Source organism: Pituophis catenifer, unplaced genomic scaffold (genome assembly GCF_029215685.1).
Source record: "Pituophis catenifer annectens isolate HBS135680 unplaced genomic scaffold, rPitCat1.0.hap2 SCAF_4, whole genome shotgun sequence".
In the NCBI taxonomy this organism is placed as follows: Eukaryota; Metazoa; Chordata; class Lepidosauria; order Squamata; family Colubridae; genus Pituophis; species Pituophis catenifer.
In genome coordinates this window covers 52,872,833-52,890,614 of record NW_027256884.1, presented here as the reverse complement: position 1 = coordinate 52,890,614, position 17,782 = coordinate 52,872,833, and the positions used below count along the sequence as shown (strand labels likewise).

At 45.0% G+C, this 17,782-nt stretch overlaps 1 protein-coding gene across 1 annotated transcript in view; it reads left to right on the top strand.

Moving 5' to 3' along the window:
* Positions 1-5,960: 5,960 nt before the first annotated feature.
* The window catches only part of SH3KBP1 (SH3 domain containing kinase binding protein 1), a 435,673-nt gene continuing 423,851 nt past the window's right edge, over positions 5,961-17,782 (top strand). The window contains exon 1 of the mRNA XM_070943239.1: positions 5,961-6,296. Within this exon, the coding sequence (XP_070799340.1) occupies positions 6,293-6,296 (4 nt within the window). The 5' untranslated portion in view covers positions 5,961-6,292. The remainder of the gene's footprint in view (positions 6,297-17,782) is intronic.

Below are 17,782 nucleotides of genomic sequence, written 5' to 3'. Positions count from 1 at the left end.
GTTTTCAGAAGACTTGGGAGGATGACGCATCAGATGAGATGCCTAGATCACTATTGGCAAAAAACTTGGCGCAAACTTGACTGGACACAGGTAATTAGGGCCTATCTATTTCTTGGTTCGAGGGAAACCACTGTGCCACAGATTGCCGGATGTGAAACCCTCTTTGTGAGATGGGGTCATGGGGTTCAGATGGGCCTGTTGCTCACGTACCTGGCTCCCTGCCGTGTGGCAATGGTCCTGCCCGAGCTACTCGACGTGATAGCCACGGTGGCAGTTGATACACCCAGGCTTATGGTCATGGGTGATTTCAACCTGCCATCTGCTGGTGAGACATCTGAGATGGCACGGGAGTTCATGGCTTCCATGACGGCCATGGACCTGACCCAGTTAGTTCATGGCCCCACCCACAGGGGGGGTCACACTCTGGACTTGATTTTTGTCTCTGGCTAGTGGTTGAGTGGCCTTGTTATAGGGGATATAGACATGGAACCCTTGTCATGGTCTGACCACTCGCTCCTTCGCCTAGATCTCCGAACCGCTACACCCCGCCACAGGGAGGCGGAGCCTACAAGATGGGTCTGCCCCAGGCGCCTGATGGATTCTGATAGATTCCAGATGGAGCTTGGGCCATTTCCTGAGGTTCTAGCACATGACTCGGTCGGGGACCTGGTGGCGGCCTGGGATCGGGCCGCTAGCAGAGCCTTAGATCGAGTCATGCCTTTGCGGCCTCTGACCCGGTCCCGATCCCTCGCGGCTCCTTGGTTCATGGAGGAGCTGAGGGAGATGAAGCGCTGGAAAAGACGCCTGGAGAGTGGTTGGAGGGCCAGTCTCACCGAATCTGATCGAACACTGGTAAGGTCGCATATTAAGACCTACCTAGTGGTGATAAAAGCAGCGAAGTCCAATTACTTTTCCGCTCTTATTGCGTCATCAGAGAATCGTCCGGCGGCCCTGTTCAGAGTGACCCGCTCCCTGCTTCAACCGGGAGTGCGGGAGGACCCTCTGGAGGGCAGGGCTGAGGATTTCGGACGATATCTGTATGACAAAATCGCTCAGATCCGGCGGGATTTGGACTCTGACTGGGTAGATCCGGGCAGGATGACGAGGAATAGTCTTGAGAATGTTATCTGGGAAGAGTTTCACTCTGTGACTCCGGATGACGTGGACAGGATTTTGGGGAGACTTAATGCGACCACATGTTTACTGGACCCGTGTCCCTCCTGGTTAGTACTGGCTTCCCGGGAGGTCTCACGAGGCTGGCTCCAGGGAATTATCAACGCTTCGTTGAGTGAGGGTCACTTCCCTGCCACCTTGAAAGAGGCAGTGGTGAGGCCTCTCCTCAAGAAGCCCTCCCTGGATCCGGCAGTATTGGCTAACTACCGTCCTGTCTCCAACCTCCGCTTTGTGACAAAGGTTGTTGAGAGTGTGGTCGCACAACAGTTCCCACAATTCCTGGAGGAAACGTCCTATCTAGACCCGTTCCAGTCGGGTTTCAGGCCTGGGCACAGCACGGAAACAGCATTGGTCGCATTGGTTGATGATCTCTGGAGGGCTTGGGACAGGGGCTGCTCCTCTGTTCTGGTCCTATTAGATCTCTCAGCGGCTTTTGATACCATCGACCATGGTATCATGCTGCACCGGTTGGAAGAGTTGGGGATGGGGGGCACCGTGTTACGGTGGTTCTCCTTTCTCTCCGACCGGTCGCAGTTTGTGTTGACAGGAGGGCAGAGGTCGACCTCGAGGCCTCTCATCTGTGGAGTGCCGCAAGGGTCAGTCCTCTCGCCCCTTCTGTTCAACATTTATGTGAAGCCGCTGGGCGAGATCATCCGTGGCTTTGGGGTGAGATACCATCAGTATGCTGATGACACCCAGCTGTACATCTCTACCCCAGGCCACCCCACAATGCCCTTGAAGTGATGGCCCAGTGCCTGGAGGCTGTACGGATCTGGATGGGGAGGAACAAGCTCAAGCTCAACCCTTCCAAGACTGAGTGGCTGTGGTTCCCGGCGTCCCGATATAGTCAGCTGACTCCATCGCTGACTATCAGGGGTGAGTCTTTGGCCCCCATGGAGAGGGTGCGCAATCTGGGTGTCCTCCTGGATACGCAGCTGTCTTTGGAGGAACATCTGACGGCTGTTGCCAGGGGGACCTTTTGTCAGGTTCGCCTGATTCGCCAGTTGCGCCCCTTTCTTGATCGGGATTCCGTGTGCACAGTCACTCATGCCCTCATCACCTCTCGCCTGGACTACTGCAATGCTCTCTACATGGGGATCCCCTTGAGGAGCACCCGGAGGCTCCAACTGGTCCAGAATGCGGCTGCGCGGGTAATTACGGGAGCTGCATGGCACTCCTGCATAACACTGCTCCTGCGCGAGCTGCACTTGCTCCCAGTGGCCTTCCGGGTGCGCTTCAAGGTGTTGGTTACCACCTTTAAAGCGCTCCATGGCATAGGACTTAGTTATCTCCGAGACTGCCTTCTGCCACCGACGACCTCCCATCGACCCGTGCGCTCCCACAGAGAGGGCCTCCTCGGGGTGCCATCAGCCAAGCAATGCAGGCTGGTGACCCCCAGGGGGAGGGCCTTCTCTGTGGGGGCACCCACCCTCTGGAATCAGCTGCCCCCAGAGATAAGGAGAATCCAAGACCTTGGTGCCTTCCGCCGTGCCCTTAAAACTTTCTTTTTCCAACAAGCCGGGCTGGCCTAACAAATCCTTTTAAATGATTTTAAATTCGTATGTCTTTTAAATTTTGGGCCAAATTGAGATATTTCCTTTTAATCTGTTCTTAATGTTTGTATTATGTGTTTTTATCTGGCTGTACACCGCCCTGAGTTTCCAGGAAGAAGGGCGGTATATAAATTTGAAGTAAAATAAAAAATAAATAAATAAACATGGGCAACAAAAAAGGCTCATTTCTCTGTCCTTATTGTGTCCTTTGGATTTTGGCAACCTAGTCTCTTTTGGGTCAGAAGGGATTGATGGAACATTTGTGAGTTTCTATGGACTATTCTTGGGATTCAGTGAATAAAATAACTTGGATTCACTATGTTAGACTCCAGCTGAGTAGGTTCTTTGGAGAACAGTGATGCACAGTCATGTGATGTTATCCAGGCTGAGTTCAAGCATGTTAATCCAAGGAAGCGAACAGGATCCTCAAAGCTGTAGGTATGGCTCCCTGTATGTTGCTTTCTACTGATTCATTAATGTAAGTGGATCCACATGGCAGTAAATTCCTCTTGGAAAGAGGGGGCAATTCCACCTGCTCTTCAAGACACCGTCTTTGGATCCAAATAATTTTTGTTCAATCATCACCCTTCCCTTTAGGGAAGGTTGTTGAGAAAGTGGTTGGCTTCCAGCTTCCAGCTAGGATCCATAGGAACAGATTATATGGACCCTTCCAATTGGCATTCAGATTGGGATGGCTTCAGGGGTGAAATGTTCCCGGTTCGGACCGGATCATCCGATCCGGTAGCAATGGCAGTGGGTGTTTCGGAGAACCGGTAGCAAAAATCCCTGCCCGCCCCCCATGCCCAGCTTAGCCATGCGATCATCAAGAGGCTTTTTTTTTTTAAATTTTTAAAAGCATTTTTTCTACAATCTCTTTGGCCAAAAAAATGCTTTTAAAAATAAAAAAAAAGCCTCTGATGATCGCCCGGCTCAGCTGGGATTGTCAGAGGCTTTTAAAAGCATTTTTTCTACAACCTCTTCAGCTGAAGAGGTTGTAGAAAAAATGGTTTAAAAGTTAAAAAAAAAAGTTGGCCACGCCCACTCAGTCACATTACCCCCCCCCCCAAACTGATAGTAACAAATTATACATTTCACCACTGGATGGCTTAGCCATATTTGTTGACTGTGGCAAGTGTGTGATGGGATGGCACATCCTGGATCTCTCAGTGGCCTTCTGTACCATCACCATGATGTCCTGGCTGATAGGGCTAGGGGAGAGGGACAACATTTGGCAGTGCTTCTTCAAAAGCTAGTTTCATTCATTCATTCATAACTTACCCTTTTCCTCCTTTTTCATTATTTACATAAAGCCATGGATGAGGCTGGCCTGGCCTAACTTCCTTTTAATTGTTAATTTTAAATTTGTTTTAAAACAATAGGGGTGTTTTAATCTGTATGGGCCAAATTATTTAATGTGCTTTTACATTGTTTTTAAATTTTGTATTATGTGTGTTTTATCTTTTGGCTGTTCAGCGCCCTGAGTCCTTCGGGAGTAGGGCAGTATATAAATCCAAAATAAAGTAAAGTAAAAGGTGATCTGTTGGTATGAAGTATCATCAATATGCTGATAATACCCAGTTGTATGCTTCAGCTCTCAGACATCCAAATGAAGTTCTTGAAGTTCTGTCCCAGTGTCTGGATGTTGTGAAGGTCTGGAAGGAGAACAGATATCAGATGGATTTCCAGCATGGGTTTTCCCTTTGATCTTGCTTGCTATAGTAACGGGGAGGGGGGGCATGGCATTGAGGTTTGGGAAGCATGCTGGTGTGATGAAGACCCATGTGAACTAAAAGGGAGGTTTGCTCTCAGGAATTACTGCTCTGCTGAATGGAGTTGTTTACACCCAATCAAGGCAAATTGTCCTAGAACTCCAGATGGCCGAATTTACCTAAAGATGTGCTCCACGACACTATGCGGGACGTGGATTAGACATTCAGCATGGGTCTCTGAGGGGAGGGATTTGGGGAACTTTCAATATGTAACTTTCGTGCTTTTTGGTTCAGATCTTGCTTTTCTTTTGCTGCTATCATTTCAAACTCAGTAAAAGTACCTCTTCTCTACTTCAATGGAGTAAGGGGTTTTCTTTCTTGGATTTTGAATGGAGGCAGGCCTGACAATAGGTTTTATTTCATTCCTATCGAGTTGTTCTATGTCCATCTTTGATTTTGGACAGGGTGGCGCTGCCCTGTTCAGTCTTTAGATCTTGTGTCCTGGAGTCACAGCTCCTGCTTGAATAGTAGGTGGCAACTGTGGTTAGGATTCTGTCACTGCTTTGTCTTATCCACTAAAATTGCTCCCCTTCCTGGACTGATCATGATCACTCATGCCTTGGTGACAACCTGAATGGTTTACTGCAACATATTTTACAAGTGACTGCCTTTGAAGATCATCTGGAAGTTGCAGCTGGTTCAGAATGCAACTACAGACACCATTGTTGCCATAATTACATCACCACTAAGCTGAATTAGCTGCTAGTGTGCTTCTGGTTAGAATTTAAAGCACTAGTTTTACCTATAAAATCCTTCTTGGCATAGGGGTGGGTTATTTATAGGATTGATTCTTTCCAGTTGTTGGACCTAAAGGGATGGGCAGGAACAAGAAAGGCGCGCATCAGCCCCTGAAAGAACGTCATCTTATGAAACCCCACAACTTGCCCTTTCTGTCCAGGTGCCTGCCTGTGTCTGGTACACCATAGGCCCCAAGATCCGATTGGCCCCGACCCTGCCAGTTTTTCAAAAAGACCTGGATTGCTCCAAGACCTGGGGTTCAAAAGACCATTAAGTGGTCTTTCTTGATTGTGCAGGTTTACACTCGGCTACCACTGTAGGTCTCTAGTCTTTGTTAAAATTGCTTTTTATTCCTTTAACGTGCTGTTATGTGTCCTGAATCGCATTCGCGAGATGGGCGGCCACATGAGTCGATTTAATATCACAGCGAGTAACGCTTTCTCCCGGATACCGCCGGATGCCCGAAGATAGGATGGCCGAGCGGGGGATTCTCGTGCCTTTTCCCTGCTCGTCAGGGAACTGCCGGTTGGCGTCGAGTAGGTAACTGAGCGGCAGCTCACTTGCACTTCCTACCTTGCCGCACGAAGGGTCTCAGGAAGGGCGACACCCACCATTCAGCCAGCCCATTCCCTTGCAGCGAACCGCTCCCGCCGCCCCCTTTGCTTGCGTTCCCGCCCTAACGCGCGCGCGCACTCCCGCTCGCTGCTTCCCTCTCGCAGTTCAAGGGTGCGATCCGTTTTCCCCCCTCTTCCTTTACGTTTCTCGCTAGCGCGTCAGGTGCTTTGTTGTCGTCCCCTTTTCTTCTTTCTGTCGAGAAACAAGTCTCCCCTTCTTTTCTTCGGAGGGCGGGAGAGTTTCAGAGCAAGAAATAAATAAAACAGTGGTGCTGTTGTTGCAATGGGCACTGACTAATCGAAAGGAAGGGAAGACGTTGCTCTTTCTGCAATCGGAGAAAAGAAGCTTCCTGTAATTCATCCGACTCCATCGGCTCGGTGGCCTTTCACCGCCTCGCAAACTTCAAACTTTCACCCTGTTTGGCGGAGTCCAAACTCGACATAAATGGGTAAGTGTGAAGGTAGACAGAGCTTGGGGTATGTGTCTGTCTTTCTCCCTTCCCCTCCCCCTTTTTTGGGGGGCTGAGATTTGCTGCGTGGCTGATCGTGAGGCAGGCCGAACCGGGTGGTCGCTATTGCTATTTGTCTCTTGTGGCATTACAATAGTACTGGCAAGTATCGTGAGACGGAGTAGGACACATCCGAAGGGTGTGTCTTGTCCATCTCCCTCTATCCGTTTGGCGGAGAGAAAAGGGGCAACATCAGGTCTGTTTTCCCACCCACCCCTAGAGACCTTTAATTGTCTGGTCTGCGCGCTGACTCTGGCCTGGGCACTTGGAGGGGTAGAGGTGGCTGCTGGAAAGGCTTGAATGAAAGCCGGGAGGCCAAATCCATCTGTTGTTAATCACGCGCTGTCAAAAAAGCACTACCATCCATCCATAAACGGGGTAGGGAGGGAATCCCTTCCGTGGCGTCGTCATTGCACCACACGGGTGGCTGGCATAGGCGCCACAGACGGAAGAAGGATGGTGGGGGGGGGGGGTGAAGCAAGAGAACGAAGTAGAGAAAAGATGCCGGGGGCTGGAGCGCGCCAGCGAGCCGCCCTCTCTGGCATCCGGGGAAGGAGCTCTTTTCTTGTTAGTGGTGCACGAGAGGGCAGGCCAGTGTAGAAATTAACCTCCGATATGACAGGAAATCGAAGGGTCGTGTTATCCATTTGACTTCTTTCTGTGTCTCTGCCTCTCTCGCTCTCTGTCTCTGGGACGAGAACTGTGGGCTTTTCCTCCCACCTCCTGTTCCCGACATCGCACGAAATGTCTCCTTGGCTGCTTTAAACAGCATCTCCCTTCCTCTTCCTTGTAGAGACGCCTAACGGGCAATTAGAAATGCACAACTTTGCCATCCTTTCTTTGCGTGCTTACTCCTGGCTTTTGGAAAAAGGCCACAGTTGTTAACCTTTATTGATCTTGGCAGCCAGTCATCAAGAGGGTACTTTAGGGTTACCGGATGTTGCTTGAAACAGACTCACAGATCAAACTGTGACTGTGGATCCTTAGAGTTGGTGCTCTGGAATATTTCTTCTCCCTCTTTTTTCTTCATCAAAATTCTAGTTTATAATCAGACATACTTGGTGAGAAAAATGCCTATTCAGAGAAGAGCAACAAAAAGGTAGTATTAAATTCATTTGGGCTTCCTCCATACTAACCTCTTCAGGAACTTGGATGCAGAAAAGGTATGAGATTTGTTTGAGATCTCTTTTGTGGCATGTTAGCATAATTAAGGCATGATTCAACTATTTATATTGTTATTAGGGTTAAAGAGAGGCAGAAATAGCAGTGCCAGGCCCTAGCCGTCTGAAGGGCAAGGGGGCCTGTTTCCTCCCAAAGAAGGGACTGCATTCAGTCATTCTCCTTTTTTGTAAATACAATGACTCTCTGTGCAGCAAATATTCATACTATTGGAAAGTGGAGTGTGCAGCTCTCTTGAAATAGCCAGTACTGTCAACTGATTAGAGGATATTTTGGTTATATGCACTAATTGTGCAGAATAAGGTATTTCTAGACTTTCAATTGGCAAAGGTAAAATATCTGTTTATTTTGAGGAATTATCCAGTGTCACATAAGTGAGTAGGGAAGATGCTTTGGTGAAGAGATTTTTCATGTTTGTTAAAATTTTGAACTATCCAGATTTATATATGCATTTTATTTCATGGGTTCATTGCCTCTATTTTTCACTGCTGAACTTTAGATGACCCTGTGATAAAGATCCATCCATTGTGCTGGTACTGTATTTAAAATTTAGTTCAGTTAAAATCATGCGCTAGATTTCGGATAAAAGGATGAAGGCTTGTGAAGCTTAATAAGCAACTTTGCAGAATGTGGCTAAATTCTCATATTGTCCTAAACCCTATGGTTTATTTGATTGTAACAAATTATTGTGTGAACTGATTTTCTAATTTTTAAATCATTATTTTTAACTTCATGTGTTGTATAAAGCAAGACAAAATATACTTTAAACAAAACAACACTTAGCATAACAAAGTAATGTGTATATAATACACATTATTTGTATGACATACAGTAATTTTTCCTGTGTAGTTAGTATGAAAAGAGAAACATGAAATACACTTTCTAATGTTTTGCTGCATAGTTCCATTTGTGGACTTTGAAGCACTGTCCATTAAACTACACTCTCCTTTTATATTATATATTACTTTATATTATGTAGTTGGACACATGATGGGTAATATTTATGGATTTATGGTTTTTGTTGGTTGGTCATGAATGGACTGTCATGACATTTGTTATAAATTTATATTTATTACTGAGTTTCTGCATTTTTTATTTTATTGCTAATCCAGAGTTGTATGAACTGTGTGATAATGTAAGTATTATTAAATAAATTTCTAAGCAATACCCTACACAGGGGCCTTTTTAAATGTTGTTGCTCACTGTGGGACTTTCTGCCTTTTGGATAAACTCCAGCCATCTTAAACCAGAATTTCAATCTAATAATTTACCTAAGGCACACTTCTGTATCCATGCTTTTGATTGCTTTTGATGTGTTTGACTTGAATGTGTAGTTTCTTAGCATTCTTTTAAATATTTGGGGCTTAATATATTGATTGTCTGTAGACTACCCTCTTGTTTTAATTCATACATAATAATCTTGATCTCAGACTACATCTACATTGTAACTTTAAATCTACATCGTAAATATTCTTCAAATATGTTGACCACTCTCTTAGAAATATGAATTTGAACTCATTTCAGTGGTGAAATGTAAAATTTGTTACTACTGGTTCTGTGGGCGTGGCTTGGTGGTGTTGGTGGTAATGTGACTGAGTGGGCGTGGCCAACTTTTTTTTTTTTTTACTTTTACTTTTAAAGCCATTTTTTTCTACAACCTCTTTGGCCGAAGAGGTTGTAGAAAAAATGCTTTTAAAAGCCTCTGACGATCCCAGCTGAGTTGCCTGACCATCAGAGCCTTTTTTTTTTAATTTTTAAAAGCATATTTTTGGCCGAAGAGGTTGTAGAAAAAATGCTTTTAAAAATAAAAAATAAAGCCTCTGATGATCGCGTGGGTCAGCTGGGCATGGGGGTGGGGCAGGGATTTTTGCTACCAGTTCACCGAACCACCCACTGCCATCGCTACCGGATCAGGCGATCCAGTCCGAACCGGGAGCATTTCACCCCTGATATAAGTACAATTGAAGGATATATTTAAAACCTTGATCCCAGTTTCATTACATGAAAGTAAATATAATATAACTGGTCCTTGACTTGTGATCACAATTGAGCCCAACTGAAAGTCAGCATATTGCCCCCGACAATTTGGGTCCTCATTTTACCCACCTCAGAAGGATGGAAGACGGAGTCAACCTTGAGCCTGGTGAGATTTGAACAACCAAATTGCAGTCAGCTGGCAGTCAGCAGAAGTAGTCTGCAGTACTGCACTCTAACCACTGTGCCACTCTGGCTACCAAAAGAGCATACCACCTATATTTATATTTTAAAAATCAATATTTATACATATAGGTATAATGGAGTCTGGACCTCATAACCTAAAAACAAAAGCTGTAACAAGCATTCAGAGGTACATTTTTCATGCACATACTATGTCTCTAATAGGTATGACATAACTTTTCCTTTCTAAACTTGTATTTACATTACAAAATAAATTTCCTGCCATTGCATATATTTTTATCTTTGATATACATCTTAAGTGCAATCTGGTGTGCTATTTATCTTTTGCTATTAAATAGAAACATATAACACATTTTGTCAAGCCTGCCTCTGTTGAAAACCAAAGTAAGAAAACCCCCGACTCCATTGAAATAGAGAAGAGGTACTTTTACTGAGTTTGAAATGATAGCGGTGAAAGAAAAGCAAGATCTGAACCAAAAGGAGCGAAAGTTACATATTATAAAGTTTCCCCAAATCCCTCTCCCCAGGGACCCATGCTGAATGTCCAATCCACGTTCTGCCTAGTGTCATGTGGAGCATATCCTCAGGTACTTTCGTCTATCTGGAGTTCTAGGATGGTTGGCCTTGACTGGGTGTAAAGAATTCCATTCAGCAGCGCAGTAATTCTTAAGAGCAAACCTCCCTTTTAGTTCACATGGGTCTTCATCACACCAGTTCACTTCCCTAACCTCAATGTCATGTCTCCTCTCCCTGTTAGTATGGCAGCCGATAGCAAGCATGCATCAAAGGGAAAACCCATGCTAGAGGTCTGTCTGACACATATATGCCACAATATTTTGATTTTGGTGATGTGATGGCTCAGTGCTTAAGATTCAAGATTCAAGACCCAAGTGCTGCTGGGTCTTCCGTCCTCAACCCGGCTCCTCTCAACCTAGCAGTTCAAAAGCATACAAATTGAAGCAGATAACAACTTTGGTAAGAAGGTAATAACACTCCATGACATCATGCTGGCTACATGACCACGGAAGCGTCTTTGCACAGTGCTGGCTCAATTGCCTTGAAACGGAGATGAGCACCTACAATTGCCAATGACTAGCAGAGTAAAATCTGTAGAGACCCCCTTTTTAAATGTTGATTTTATTGATTCTCATTCAGATGACAAAAATAATTTATCTTCAAGGTTCTAGGATGAATTAAAGTGACATTTTTACCTTAAAAATCTTTCTAAAAAAGTTAAGCATGGTCTTTTGTATGTCTGCTTTATTGCCTGTCTTTTCTTAAAATTATACAGTAAATATACAACCCAAATGGATGTTTTCTTTCAAGCAGCTTCTGCAAGATCAGCAGGCACCAAACATCCATAAGTCAGATCATATCAGACCTTGTGAGAAAGGGGACACAACACACAGGCACTCGGCTGGGAGAAATATAGAAATTACTCACACAAAATAATCAAGCTATTTGATTAGGAAAGAACAAAACAGACACAACAATCCCCCCCACATCTTAAGTTTCTAGCTAAGGTAGTGTTAGGAAAAGGTTTTGCCTGATCTCATAGAAAGAGCCTGAGTTTTATCAGAACCCATTTACAATGTCCATCCATTAACATTTTTACTGAGTGTAAACCTCTTCACAATTTAATGGCCTGTCTGTATTTTTCCAGAACCCATGTTATTTTAAATAACGTTAAAGCAGCTTAATATATTACTGTTTCCAATACTGGAAATCTTCCTACTCTGGGAGTCAGAGGATGTTCCAGACTTAGGAAAGGTATACATGAGGGCAGGAAGGTAGATCTTGTTTAAGAAAATCAGGCTGTCCTTATCATTTGCTTTTACACTAAAGGTACTACACATATAAAATGATGTGAAAATTTTGATTACTTGGATTCAATACTGATTCTTTGTATAATATATATTGTATAATATATATATATAATTTTAGGTAGCTTGGAAGAAAGGATTTGATTTATAAGCAAAATTACATGTTTCTAAAATACTGGATTTTGTTTGACGGAAGATATGAAAAGTTTGAATTAAAAATTGTTGAGGATACTACTATTCAGCATGTTTAGGTGCCTTACTGAAATAGTGTCAGGGCAAATATTCTGCTACTAGTATAAATCCAGAAACTTTGTTTGATACTTGAATTAATTTGGACAACAAAATTGAGTTTCTTTAGAGTCTATTTCTTCATCAACCCCAGGATTGATTGTTTAAAGATATGTGTTTTTTAGTCCATGTTGAAGACGTATTACAGATTTTGCTTCTGTTTTAAGGTGCTGAATCAGAACTTTTAACACTTAACTAAGTGTTAAAACAATTCTTTTACTGTGCATCCATTTCTTAAATAGTAGTATGCTACATGAATTGACCTTATTCATAAAACTGAAAATCTCTGAAAGCACTTCTAATCCAGTCTAGCTACCTACATTAGGCAGCTTATTGACTTATCTGTTAGGGATCGACTCATGAAATTCCCAGCATAATAAGGTTTAAGCAAAACAAAAGTTATAAAATGGAATGATGTAGAATAATTCTTCTTGTGCTCTGGTTAACAGACATTTATTATTTCAATCTACCAGTCAGATGAAACTTTTAAAGTTTTTAAACTTGATTTGATAAGAAATCTTATCTACAGAAGCAAACCTTAACTACACTAAGTACAGTATGTCATGCCACCCCAACACAACAGATGCTTCTTGTTAACTGTGTTTCATTTCCGTTCGATTCAGGGTGTGATTGAGAAGTTTTTAACTTCACTATTCATTCACGATGCCTTTTGCAAATGCAAAAAACAATTTGTCTATCTCAGAAATAATTGTTATTTCTCTACAGTTCATTTGGTGATTACTATGCTACAGATACAAAAGGACAAATACGTTTCAGGCTGGGCCTTGATTTTGTGCTGTTTCTAAAATCTCCATTGTCTATGTTTTCTCCTATGTTTTGCACAATAGCAAATAGGCATTTACAACCCCTGAGGCTAGTTAATAAGCTCTGGAATTAAAAGGCTCTAAAGGTACCTCCATACAGATTTGAATTAAGTGCAACTTGAATAGCATGACAATTAAATAAATACATGGCTGGTTTGAAATTTGTACTCAAAGCTATTCAGCAATACTAGTCCCTTATTAAACTGAGTTGAGTTGTGAAATGGAGTGGTACAAATTTTATTCCTGAGCAATATTTTAATTAACTATTTAGATCAAGAGAGAATGCTTGTCAAATTTCAAATGACATAAAATTGTGTGTGATAGTTAATACTCTAGAACAGGGGTCCCCAACCTTTTGGACCTCAGGGATCACCAAGTTCATAATTTTAAATCCCACGGATCACTAATACAAATCCAGCGCGTCACTTGCTGAAGCGCCTGGACTCCCAGTGACGGGATGGGGTACTTCAGGCACTCTCCCTCCTCTCTCTTTCTCTCTCTCTCTTTCCCCCTCTCTCTTTCTCTCTCTGTCTCCCCTCTCTCTCTCTCTCTCCCACTCTTTCTCTCTCTTTCTCTCTCTCTCTCCCCATTCTCTTTCTCTCTCTCTCCCACTCATTCTCTCTTTCTTTCTCTCATCTCTCTCTCTCTCTATCCCCCTCTCTTTCTCTCTCTCTCCCACTCTCTCTCATTCTGATTCTCTCTATCTTATTCTCTCTCTCATTCTCTCTCTCATCTCATGGGCCAGCCAGTGTCTTGGGGCTGAGAGGAAGTCAAGCATCTCCCCGAGAGACCAAGGTGTGCAGAGCACCAACAAGGGCCAGAAGAAAACACCCACGAGATCCAACAAGAGATGGAGCAAAGCGAGATCCAGCAAGAGACGAAGCTTCACTCCCGCTCTGGAATATGGAACGAATCTCCATCCCCTTCCCTTCCCTTCTCAGGCCAGGCGAGGAGTGTCTGGGAAGGGAGGGCAAGGGGCAGGGACAGCCACTGGTGGGTTCAGCTGACAGGAAGCTACAGCAGGGGGAAGAAATAGCCCGGGGTTGCAGCCACCCGGTGCTTTGGCCTGCCTGCACCGCCACCCCCCCACTTGCACCATTACCTCATTCCAGCTGGTGAGGGCTGCATTGCAAAGTTGCAAGTTGCACAACCTCCCTCTACAGCAGAGATTTACAGCCCCACATTGAGCTGCCTGGCCAGTCCCATATTCCAGAGCTCTAGTCACAGGACTGGCCATTGCTCATCCCGGAGCAGCTCTTCCACCCGGGTGCACCACGGACTACTAGAATTTTCTCGTGGACCACCAGTGGTCCATGGACCACTGTTTGGTGACCGCTGCTCTAGAAGATAGCAGTGGCATTCAATATGATCTTTATTTGTTAGCAAAAGGGGTTGAAAATAGCAATGGAATTCCATAAATGTAATGTTCTTCATCTAGAAATGGCAATTACGTACATGTAAACTTAATGAATATTGGCTTCGTAATAATACTAGCAAAAATACTTGAGGAAGTAGTTCATTAAAACCAAATTTGAGTTGGGCATATGATAGGGATGCAAATAAAAAGGTAAATGCATTCTTAAGAACAAGAGTATCATTTTAAAAACATAAGTAATTGTTCCTACCTTAAAACTATTTTTCCCAGTTCCATATTTAAAGAGGATTCTGGAATGGCCTCTGAGACAGACAACATGATTCTCCTGTTAAAAGAAAAATCATAGAAGGAAGATGTTTAACCTGGAAGAGAACAAGATTCGATAACACTTTTGTACTGAGAGGACGTCACATGAAAGTGTCCTCTGTATTCTATAATAACGGATTCTCAATGAATGTTTAGAAAAACATTATAAAAACAAGAATAGCTAGCAATGGAGCCAATTATCCAGGAAAGTGATAGATTCTCTTTCACTTGGTCGTTTAAGCAAAAGCTGGACAGCCATTTATCTCACATGACTTAATATGAATTTCTGTGCAGAGGAGGAATTCAACTCAGTAGCCTAAGTGGTTTTCCCCAACTATTAGCAATTGAGTAAATTAAATCCTCCATATTAGTTGCTCATCAAGACACAGTGTGGAGACTCACCTCAGCTCGACACAATGGGGTCTAGGGAAGCTGCATACCCAAGGCCCCGGACAGCACGCACTGAACCTCTATGGGCTGATGGTTGAGGGGTGGTGGGTGCACACGATGTAAGGGTACTGGTGATGGGTTAGGCATCTGGGCATGCCGCGAAAGGGTGAGCCATTTCCATGAATGAACTTTGTTGCCATGCCGAGGAAGTGGAGAATGACGTCACAGTGCAGGTGCCCAAGCAGCTGAGATGCGAGAATCCAGGAAGTGAGGCCTGATTGGAAGGCAGGCCGGCGCACCCTATTTAAGAGGCACTGAGAGGCAGCTGTTCTCAGCGCCGACTTTATTTTACACATTGTAAGTTTGGCATTGTCTACAACACACCTGGAGTGTGAATAAACCATCTTCCTCATTCTGTGCATCTCAGCTGGAGGTTTTGTTTGAATACGCCCAGGTTTGTTGAGTAAGCCAAGAGAAAGTCGGCGCTGATTTCTACTTTACTTGCATTGACTGCCCTGTGGGGGGGGGCATGGGGGAGGGCACGTTGACTGGTTCGCCAGTGACTGAGGAAGTAGGAGAGGAGAAGGTACTGGAAGTACTGGAAGCCCAAGAAACCAGTGAGCCAGCAGTGGTACAGCCAAAAGAGAGAAAACTACACCAGGGGGAGAGTTCTGCTGAGGACTTGGAAGTGTCTGCACCTAGCGGGACAAAGCCCTCCTCAGGAGAATGGTGGCATAGTTCTGCTCTCACTGGTCCTGTTGTGCCTAAGCCACCAACCCGCCTCCTGCTGAAGCAATGTTCCAAGGATGGAGGGAAAGGAGGTGGATGGAGGATGAGGAAGGGGAGTGGAGCTACTCCACTGGCCCCGGGACCACCACCTTAGATGTATTGAGGGAGAGGTTTGGGGAAGCCAGCTTCAGGGATGCCCCTTCATGGCAGCCCTGGGCAACAGGGGTGGATTCCTTGGCCACTTGGCAAGGAGGAGTGGGAACACGTGGAACAGGTACCCGCTTCCATCTGGCCAGTCCAAAATTGCATGTGGAGAAGGGGTCTAGTAGGTCTAGGGTAACAGAACATCAAATCACTGAATCTCCAGTATCCTCACTGGGGGAGGCACTGCGTGGGGTGGACCAAGGCCCGCAGAGAATGCAGGGAACACATGACATTAGCCAACCTGGACCAAGGAAACAGTCTAGTCATCATATGGTGGAGGGAAGAAATACCCACGAAGCTCAGCCAACTGGGCAGGCTCCTGTATGAGCTCCTGGGGTGTGGCCACAACTACCCTTCTGGGGCCCTCCACCAATCCAGGCTACATTCGATGGGAGCGCTGATAAGGTGTCATTATTTTTAAGTCAAATAATCAGCTATATGGACGCATCGCAATGGGCCATGGTTGTTGCTATTATTACCATATTAATGGGGGAGGCGGTGGACTGGGTCGCTGATCTCCATAGCAACTATGCCAAGGAACTAGCATAGTTGGGTTTTTCCTGAAGGCTTTGAGGGGAAATGTTGGGTTTTTCTTGAAGGCTTTGAGGGGAAGATTTGAAGACGAATCCAGAACACAGTTAGCGGAAGGGGAGCTTGTAGCTCTAAAACAAAGAGGATAGCCAGCAAGAGACTATGTCAAAGACTTCCTCACGATTGCAGAATGACTCAGAGTCTGGCCAGAATGGCTCTTGGTTCACCAATTCCATATGAGCTTGGATAAGGATCTAAGACAGGCATGTGTATACTGGGGTTTGCCTCCACGGTTGACAGAGTGGTTCAGGGCGGCAATAGATCTGGACGTAGGATTATGAGTGTTCCAGTCACGGGGAGAGGGGAGTCTTGGCCAACAAAGACGGGCTTTGGACAAACAATCTACCTTTCGGGAACCTATAACAGAAGGTTCCTTTCTGAGCCGCACCACCGATTTGACCAGAAAATCAATGTTCCATTGTTTCCAATGCAACCAGATTGGGCATCTGGCAGCCAACTGTCCTATGCCCCCTATACAACCTCCAGCCTCCCGACCACCAGTGATGGGTGGAAAGATCTGGGACTGGGTCTGTCCAACTCCAGAACGGTCTCAAATAGATGCTCAGACCCCAACCAGCAGTTCCTGCCCAACAACTCAGGACGCAAGGAGTCCCCTTGGAGCAAGAAGTCTACCAGTGGTGTCTGATAACAGTGATGACAATGACCCGAGTGACCCCATGGTAAGTGATCCGTACGTCCGTTTGTTATAATGGTAACCCTGAGAAACACACACACATCTGTTGTGAGCCATCAGGGGGCTTTGATTGATTCCGGATGCACCCAATGCTTGATATGAAGGGCAGTGGTAGATAACCTGGGATTATGCACAGTGAAGTTGCGAACTCCCATAAAGTATGAACAGATGGATGGCTCTACGCTCGGAGGAGCGCAAGTGACACATGTGGCCGTATGTCTGTTACACTAGAAATAGGGGAGCATTGGGAAAGCATCCGGTTCATAATTGTACAGAGGAGGATAGAACCCATCATACTAGGTCTGGCATGGCTGGATAAATGGAAACCAACCATTTGGTGGGAGGGAGGAAATCTGGAAATTACGACCAGCCATCGGTCCAGACCCAGAGGTCTGACAGCATATTGGACAGGCTGGGGATAGGTTGGACTGTGACCAGGGGTCTCTGTCTGAGGGGTTCCCAGAGATATATAAAGACCTGGCAAATATTTTTAATGAGGAATGTGAAGTTTTACCCCCCCCCCCGATAGAGCAACTGACTGTGCCATAGAGTTATTGCATGGGGCTAAACTACCAAAACCGTGTATGTAAGCAATGACCCAAAAAGAACTAGATGAGCTTCCAAGATATATTGATAAAAGTTTGGCTAGGGGGTTCATCCAACCCAGTAGGTCAAATATGGCTGCACCAGTATTATTCTGGGAAAAGAAAGATGGGGGTCTACGTCTATGTGTGGATTTTCGAGGCCTCAATGCTGTTTGCGTAGAGCATTTATACCCTCTGCCTTCGATTAGGGATCTGCTGGCTACATTGTCCACTGGCCAGATATTCACGAAACTCAATTTG